Source organism: Pseudopipra pipra, chromosome 3, assembly GCF_036250125.1.
Source record: "Pseudopipra pipra isolate bDixPip1 chromosome 3, bDixPip1.hap1, whole genome shotgun sequence".
Classification (NCBI taxonomy): domain Eukaryota; kingdom Metazoa; phylum Chordata; class Aves; order Passeriformes; family Pipridae; genus Pseudopipra; species Pseudopipra pipra.
This window is the reverse complement of record NC_087551.1, coordinates 615,454-624,485: the sequence shown is the minus strand read 5'-3', so window position 1 is coordinate 624,485 and position 9,032 is coordinate 615,454. Positions and strand designations below refer to the sequence as shown.

General features: G+C 51.0%; 1 protein-coding gene and 1 long non-coding RNA gene across 4 annotated transcripts in view; one reads left to right on the top strand and one right to left on the bottom strand.

Moving 5' to 3' along the window:
• Positions 1–618: 618 nt before the first annotated feature.
• The window catches only part of KIZ (kizuna centrosomal protein), a 29,295-nt gene continuing 20,881 nt past the window's right edge, over positions 619–9,032 (bottom strand). For all 3 annotated transcript variants that reach the window (XM_064650917.1, XM_064650918.1, XM_064650919.1), the window contains 2 exons: positions 2,451–2,494; positions 619–866 (listed from right to left, as the gene is read on the bottom strand). In XM_064650917.1, the coding sequence (XP_064506987.1) occupies positions 763–866; positions 2,451–2,494 (148 nt within the window). In that variant the 3' untranslated portion in view covers positions 619–762. The remainder of the gene's footprint in view (positions 867–2,450; positions 2,495–9,032) is intronic.
• Positions 866–2,610, top strand: LOC135412292 (uncharacterized). The gene is made up of 2 exons (XR_010429554.1): positions 866–1,424; positions 1,530–2,610. It is a non-coding gene; the product is annotated as an uncharacterized LOC135412292 (long non-coding RNA).

Here is a 9,032-nt window from a genome sequence, read left to right as displayed (position 1 = left end):
TCCAATTCAATGTTGTTACCATTTTTAAGTTGTTTTTGAGGGACAGGGTGTGGAGATTGGTGGCTGTGGCAGACATGAGGCTGTGGCACAGCACAGTTTAATTGGGGTGCTGGTTTCTGCTTTTGAACTTGTCATCATGATGAACAGCTTTTTTTTTTAATATGTCTCCCTTCGAAAGAAAATCTCATGTTTAATGAACTTAATTTTAGATAAAAGGAATGAAAAGAAGGAAATTAAAAATGCATGAAGCTCCTAGAGTCATCCAATTACTGTGATGTCCACACAGCAGCACCAGCACAGATTTCACAAAGCAGGGAAAAGCAGGAAAGCACTGGGGCTCTACACATGTAAATGCTGCTCTCTTCCAAAATGTGCTGAATTACAAATGGACATTTTATGCATTTCTTCTTCTTGATCTGCTGCAGAAGAAGATAAAGATCAAACAAGCCAGCCCGCCCCAGCAGTGCCTGTCTGCGTACCCACAATGCTCTCTGCTGCTTTCCAAACCACGTCTAGCTCTGGAGTCCAAACAGTGGAATGCAGACAAGCCTCAGGAGGGGGTTCTCAGGGGGCAGGGTTACTGTCAGACCGGGTCAGAGAGAGCACACGTACAGCGTGTAGGGCCCGTGGTGTTTATTTGGTATTTACATTTCCTTTGCCCCTAAAGTGCCGAGCAGCACTTCAGCCCACAGCACACTCACTGTGAGGGTGAGGGGCTCTGAAACAACGCTTCTGCTTCTCCCCAGAAGTCAGCAGGGAACCTCAAGCATAGAAGTCATCGAAGTCGTCTGACTGGGCGCTGTGGGTCTGCGGGCGCAGGGCGGCCTCCAGCTCGGAGCTGCTGTCGTCGGATTCGCCCCAGAACGCTGTGGGGGGACACAGAAACCACAGCAGTAAAACCCTTTCCACAGGGGTGCCCTCTGGCACAGGCACGACCGCTGGGCAGCTCTCCCCAGGCCCCGTGGCTGCTGGAGGAGGAGCAGTCTGAAGCCCCCAGCCCAGGTTGTGTGTCCGGCCCCGCACGGTGCCCAGGGCAGAGCGGCTGTGCCCGGACAGCGGCTTCATTCAGCACTCCCACTCCATTGTGCCTCAAGGTAGCTGGGCAGAACATTTCCACTCCAACCAATTTACTTGACCAGCTGCTGCCTGAATTGCAGCTTTGTCTATTCTCTTCCCCTTTCTCCCGCTGCTACTTGACCCCGCGGTGAAGTCACCAGCGGGCCATGGCATCACAGAGTTGGCACAAACATGGCAGTGACGTCACAAGGAAAAAATAACCACTTGGAGATCAGATCAGACCCGGGCAGGCCTGGTCTCCACAGAAGACATGGCTTTAACTGACAGCTCTGGGAACTGGCAAACCCTTTCCCTGACATCAACAGAACCCCCCTGCAATTCAGAGCGCCCGAGAGATTTCTCAATATGTAAATTCATTTGACCCGGGGGTAAAACACAGTGGGAAGTGTGGCACCTGAAGTCAAGGCTGCAGTGGCTGACAGAGCTGTGCTCTCTGTTCCCAACCATTCCAGAGGCTGCTGGCTCTCCAAAGGCAGTGTGGGAGCTGCAATGCCTGGAATGAGGCCCGGGGATGGAGGCGGCGGAGGGCGGAAGGCTGTCACGCTCACACACACACTGCAGCTCGTGTCTGAGGCCCTGCTAAGGCCTCTGACAGCACCAGCTCCACAAACACCTTATCTACAAATGCAGCAGCTGCATCTTTCATCCTCCATCCCAGCCCCCTGGGCCGCAGGGCTGTGCTTCGCCAGGAACATCAGAGCGAGCCCCGCACTCACTCCCGTGTGGAATGGCTCCAGGAACGGGGCTGGGGATGTGAGAGCCTTTCAAGTGGCACCAAAGCAGCCACTGCTGATGGCATCCGTACCTCGGTGCAGTGCCACGCCTCTGGGACTGTGCCATTCCAGACTGCCAAGCATCTGGAGCGGGGCTCCAGGCAAAGGGCTCCCAGCACTGCCTCGCTGGCAGGAGGCTCAGCTAGAGGTGTCTGCAGGCCCCTGAGGGCCTTGGGGTGGGTAAAAGGGAAAATTGGAATGCTGGGGAGCGAAAACATGCAGGGTGCACACACCAGTTCAGAACAAAACCAGCTGGGCAATGGACAAAACCATCCAGCTGCACCCATGTCCTGCTGTGGGAAAACCAAGGAAACCTCAGGTTCTCCTTCTCTGGATTTCCTCCACTTGCAGTTCACAGTCATTTGACTGAACTCTGCAAAGATCTTGACTCCTTCCACACCACCTGCACCACAAACACCTCCTCTCTGTCCTAGAATTTGTTCTCCTCAGCCTCCTGTTGGCTCCTATGTTGAGACAGGGCAATTCCACTCTTTCCTGTCCCCATACTTTATACAGGTCATAACATAGTTGTAGGAGGGCTTTTACAGTATAAATTACACAGGACACTGATTTTTCAGTAGTGTAACACTTGTCTCTTACCTTTGGATTTTATGGCAGTTACTTTCTCCTTCCGTGTCTCAGTCCTGTAAAAGATTTCAAATAATCAGCACAATGTCACAGATTAAAAGTGACTTTTTAAAAAATACTGTGAGATGGTTTAAAAAAAATATCAGTAAGTTTTGTAACTACTTTTTTTTTTTTTAAATAACTATTTTATCAAGGGTTTCTTCACCTAAAAGGTGGAGAAATCCACGTGCAGCAGGAACACTGGTGCAGTTGTTCCTGGAGTCATTCCCAGGTAACGGCACTGATCTACACTGGCACTGAACCCAGGTACAAAGGAGCAGGGCCCTGTCGAGCTTTTGCAGCCCTCCAGAGCACACAAAGTACGTAAAGACAAAATCCAAACAAAAATGAAAGCACCCCAGTGCTGCTCCTGCTCTTCCTTCCTTCCCTTCTCCTCCCCGATTCCCGGCTGTCCCCCGGCCCCATGGAAATGTGCAATCTCCGCTGCCTTTGATCTACCTTGATGTGTGTGCAGCCCGAGCCTGCTCTGGTAAATGGCTGCTCTTGTGTCTGGAGCATCACAGGCCCTTTTGAATCTCTCAAACAAGCTGGAATCATTTTGATCTTTTGTGTGCAGCGCGTGCATTGTGTTGGGGCTGTGGAATAATCACACGGGGGGCAACGATGGGGGAGAATTAACTGTTACAGCAACGGCCCTGCAAGAAGCCCTAAAAATAAACCTTCAGCTGATTTTAATAAGGAAGATCAAATAGGAGATATTTGGGCCATCGCTGGGCCAAGCAGTGAAATGTAAGCCAATGCCAAGGTGCAGCTGGAAGCTGTGGCCACGGCCACAACAGGACTCAGTCAGCTCTCTGAAATGTCCTGCCAGTTGCTGTGTTTCATGGAAAAACCTGGCAGCCGATACAGAAGTCCTTAAAGAGGGGAGTTAAAAACATTTCAACATTGTGGAGGCATCTGTGAAGGAGACAAAAAAAAAGCAGGGATGATTCCTTGCTCGTGTTACTCCCTGGTAGTCAGAATTTGGGACTGCAGCTGGAAAGCCACACATAAAGCAGGGAGTTTCATACATTGCAGCTACCAGGGTGCAGCCACTCTTCCTTTTAACCCAGAGAAAGCTCACACTGTTCCAATCCCATTCCTTCTCCTCAGGCTGTGAATGCCATTGGCACACAGGCTCCCTCTTTGTGGACAGGAATTCCCAGAACATTAAACCCAGCCCAGGTTCCACCAAGATGGCAACCAAGTGACAGCACCAGTGAAGTACTCACAGTGATACCACTAATTATTAATGTATTCAGTAAGAAACTATAAAATGTTGGGCTCCAAATTCCTTGAGTGCACCATCCCAGTGCCTTTCCCTTTCATTCCAAGCCAAACCCCACACTGCCTCACAGCCCAACTTCTCCTTCAAAGACATTCCCTCAACAGAATTCCCAGCGAGCATTTGAAGCCAGAGCCTCTGGAATACACTGAACACCCCAAACTCTTGCTGCCTTGGGTGAGATCTCCCGACCCTCAGCATTCCCCAGGAGGTGCTCCATGTGCTGAAGGGGCTGTGCTGTTCTCCCCTGGGTGTGGAGCAAAAAGCCACTTGTTGCAGAGCTCCAGCTGGCAAGGTGCCTCCTGGGGCAGCAGCACGGGAACCATTTCAGCTCCCAGTGGCTGAGCAGGAGCTCAGGCAGCAGCAGCAGCCACTGCTTCCCCTCTGGCCACACTGCTGGGAAGGGAACAGGGGGTTCTGTTATTCAGCCATGCCAGGAGGTCCCCAGGAGGGACTTTTTGTCCCACTTCTCTGCATGCTTCAATCCTAGAACAAACACCGGTGGGTCAGTGATTTGGGCCCAACACTGACACCCTGCCAAGGACCACCAAGGGACCACCAGTGCAGGACCACCCAGGGCTGCAGGATTTGGTCCTCCAGGCACGGCCAAAGGCTGGTGGTCTCATGGAGAAGGACCACCATGGCTGTAGGAAGGTCTGGAGACCTTCCCGCTGCCAAGCCAGCTTCCCACAAAGAGAAAGCCAGGGGAGGGGGGAGACAGGTGTCCCCAGACAGCCCAGAGCCGGGTGCTGGCACGACACAGCCATCCCCAGAGAGGGAGACAGGGAGCAGGGAGCCAGCAAGGAGCACAGGGAAATGCCGCAGGGATACGGCAAACGGAGCGAGGACGTCGGAGACGGGAAATGGCAGCTCCCCCAAACCAAGGCTGGAAAACGCTGCCAGGGGCTGGGGAACAGGGAGTAAATCCTGGAATTAGGGCTGGAGTGGCGGGTGAAGCTGGGAGATGCAGCTGCAGCGAGCAGGGAGCACACAATGACCACAGACCCCGCCGGGAACGTCCGGGGTGCAAAGGCAGCACGGCCCCTTCCACCGCCCCGACTAATCCCCGGCCTGACCCTCCCAGAGCCATCTACACACTTGCTTCTCCCCTAAAATAATTCCAGACTCAACCCAGGCCCTAACAAAGAAAAAACCCAAACAGTTTCACTTCAAAGGGCCTTTTAATCTCTCCATTTCTCTGATGAAACGGGCTTTTTTTTTTGTATTGAAGATGCTGCAACAGTAAGAAATTAAAAAGCTCCAAGAAAATATTTTTTTCCTCCATACGGAAAATTAATATTAAGAGGAAAATACCAGGACAACAAGAGCCACGTTAATTGAGGGGGCTTGCTGGAAAACAGCAGAAAATTTTTATTTTGACCTGATTACCTTTTTGCTAGAGCACCTGTTGAACCTCTATTTTTTAGTGTCAAGTGAAAAAGACAACAAAACAACTTGGGAAATCCCAAATGCCAAGAGATTTCCCCGCCCTGGAAAGCCAAATATATACAGTCCATACACTACACACATTTACAGAGTCAGTGTAGACTCAGAAGTCCATTCATCACACTGGAATTGGAGTAATAACATTGAATTTCAGTAATTACACTGTAAGTAGCATGACCTTTATTTTAGGACACAGAGATTTCTATCGAGCTGCGTCTGAGACCGTTCTCTGTTTAGATCCACCAGGCTGAAACAGAAAACCCCACTGACACAAAGACACATCACAGCGCTGCGAGGGAGCTGTGCAGGAGAGCAGGGGCACTGCCAAAAAATTCACTATTCCTTCTGTCCTCGGCGGGCAGATGTTGGTGCCTCTCCCCACAAACCTGGCAGGGCATCGCCACCACAACATCGCTGCCTCTGCAACAGCTGGGTGCTCAGGGGGAGGAAACAAAGCTCACAGAAACAGCTGTGACAGTGGAAAATCGGGCTGGAATTCTCAGTCAGCTTCTTACGGGAGCCATTTGACAACAGAGTACCTCGGGGGGATGAAACAATCAGATCCCGGCTGGGTTTTGGGTGCACCTCTCAGGAATCCAGACCCACACAGTGCCACTTTCTCTGTATTTCCAGGAGAAATGCATTTGTGCATCTCCTGAGCACTCCCAGCCCCAAAGCTCTGGGAACTCTCCTCGGAGACGAGCAGAGATTTCCGAGCCAGGATTGGTTTGGGCAGGGGGGAGGCGGGGGATGCACAGAGCCCGAGTGCCCCCCGATGGCCAAAGCCAACGGGGCCACGTTAAACATCGCCCAGAGAGTAATTAAGAGATGAATTAGACTCTGCCAGCTTCTATTTGCATGTCACTACATCTGTGTTGGGTAAAACGGCTCCTTTCGGCTAAAAACCAGCCTTCAGAGACCCCCCCGGAGTCCTTGAGCAGATTAATCAAAGTTTACAACACTTTACACCGCGTTGGTGTCCCGACAAATCCACACCCCGCTTTGGTTCTCGGCCGATAACGCATCTTTAATCTCCAGATTATTTTGAAACGAGACAGCCCAAACGAGCCGAAGGAAAATAAAACACCGCTCGCGTCCGGAACGGGGAATTCCCAGAAAACGAGTGACCTCCACTGGCCGCATCCATCGCTACAGCATCCCCCCGGAATGCCACACACATCGCCGGCCGCCCGCCCGCGCTCGGCCCTGACTCCTGGTACCTTCTCCCCCCGGAGCGCGGGGTCTGACGGCTCTGCCCCGCGAAACGCGCCCGCTCTGCCAACCAGAGGTGCGGCTGTGCGGGAAGCATCCCCCGGGAAGGCGGAGGGGGCCAGGGACAAGCGGCTCCCTCGGCGGAGGTAGAGCCGGCGGCGTTCGCGGGAGGAGAGGAAGCTCTGGCATGCACCGCCGAACAAAAGGGAACAAGTGGTCTTTACTCGGAGAGCAGTTTCCTATTAAGACTCACTCCGTCGTACATTATGCCTTTCATCCCCACTCAACCACAAAATGATTTTGCTGTAGGAAATACAATGGCAGAAAAAGATTTACATTGAAAGAATCTTTAATAATAAACTGTTGCAGATCTGCCTACTTCCCCATGATTTATAATACAATAAACATCGGATTCTATTAAGTCTCATGCACTGAAGACACGCACTGAAAACCCGAGTATGAAAGCCCTCAATTCTTCCCTTCTCCAGGCCCATAATAGTGAAACGAGCATGGATAAATGTGCTAAGAGTATCTCTTTGCATCTTTTATAGCTTGTGTGTATCAATCTGTAAAGCTTATTAAGAAAGTCATTGCTATGCAAAGCAGCACCCAATGTCTTTCTCTTGCTTTTCAACAGCGCGCAGTGTTTAGCCAATAGGGCCGGGCCCCGGCCCCTCATTCCGCATTCATAACATGCAACATTTGCACAATGTGTATCTCAAAGGCTGCTGAATAGAAAGCCTTAATACTCATGTAAACAACTGCAAACCAATTACTTAATGAATCAGGCCCACACATAATGAGGTGCCAGACAAAGAGCTATAAATGCATTTTTGCGCCCGAGCCTCCGCTTTAAAGTAAAATCCCTCAGCTGTAGTTTGGGCTTAACTGGCACATGATAATTATTGTCTGGGGGACATCAGAGGAGCCACGGTTTTTATTCCGGTCCGGCGGGGTCTGCGCCGGGGTCACTCATCAGCTCAGTGACAAAACGCGGCAAAGGAGAATTTATAAAGTGCCACGGCCGAGCTCGCAGGGATGTTTATTCTCAAGTAGTGGGTTTGAGACCACTTGTGAAAGCAATAAAGCCCGAGGAGTGGCTGCAGGGGAGCCCAGGAACCGCGGCACGGCCTGGCTGCAAACATCCCTCCCTCTTCCTCCCTCTGGCTCCACTTGGAGCCGGGGCTGGGCTCAAGGCAAGGGGCTGTTCCCAAACCCCGCGCTGGGAAGGCTGTGCTGGCTTGGAGTCATTTAGAAAAGCCAACTCTAAGTCACTGTAAGAGATTTATTATGGGTTTTTTCAAGGCAGCATCATCACCTATCGGTGCACGACGTGTGCTGCCGCCCAGCACCGAAAGGCCTGAAATTATAGGGCAGAGGGAACGATTTGAAATCTACCACAAATAGGAATTTAGAGGGAAAAAAATGCAAAAAAACCAAACAGCATCTGATCGAGTCAGACGTGGCTGGAGGCACCATTAGCCAGCAGTGCAGCAGCAGCTGAAATAAAGCTTGCAGAGGATTTTTTTTTTTAAAATAAGAAATATTTCATTTTAAATTATGCATTTTATTCAGATTCAGTGATCCTTTAAGCAAGTTCTCAGGGCCTGATCCTGCTCTCCTGCTGTTCTAGGCTTCAGGGAAGGGCTAACATTTAACACTTCCAAAACTCAGCTATAGGAGCACCCTTGCATTTCATAGCATGAGGAACACCATTCTCATAGTCCCCAAAAAATCTAAAAGAGGAGAAAAAACTTGAATCTGAGACAGTGAGAACTAATCCCACACAAAAGCAGGAACGCCGTTCATCAATACTTGGTTACAGCCTGTATTTACTGGGCTTGAATTCTAGAAACACTGTCATCCTAACAGCAAGTGCAGAACTGGAACTGGCCTCACCCACAGCAACCTAAAAAACCCTCCAGGAAGCTCCGTGTCATGGACATGGAGGAGGGAGGAGTTCATAACCTGCCTGAAGACCCTGCAGTCCCTCCCCCAGTGTCCCCACCGGTGGTTTTCCAGCTGGAGCCACAGCACCCATGTGCTGGGCTGCTCCAAAGGGGCAGGGAAGGACCAAAAGCCTGGCCAGCATTCCAGGAGCTGGCTGCATTATCCTCATTTTCTGCTGCTTCCCAAGCACCAATTTGATCCCTGTCCCACGCCAGTGACAGCACAGGGAGCATCCAACAGCACTGCCCACGGAGCCAAAGGTTAAAACACACCAACCACCTCTTCTCTCCTTTTTTAGTAAAACCAGCACACCCTGCACCCCTCAGGTGAATTAACACCCTCTGTTGGAAACCAGAAAGGCACGTTCTCAACGGCCAGTATCCTCCCATCCTGCCCCAAGCTGACACCAAAAGCAGCTGGACATGCTCGGCCAGGGTTCACCGAGGTGTCAACTGAGCCTTAAACGAGGAACAGCAGCTGCCAGACCACACCTGGCTTTGGCACAGACGGTTCCTGAGGTGTTCAGACTCCCCGTGTTCTGTTACGTGAACAGAAACACAAACTTCAACCCAGGTTCAAGTGAAAATAAACCACCAACAATTAAAAAAAAAATAAAAAAAAATCCCGTGAGCTTTGGTGGTTTCCTGTCAGTGTTTCTCGTG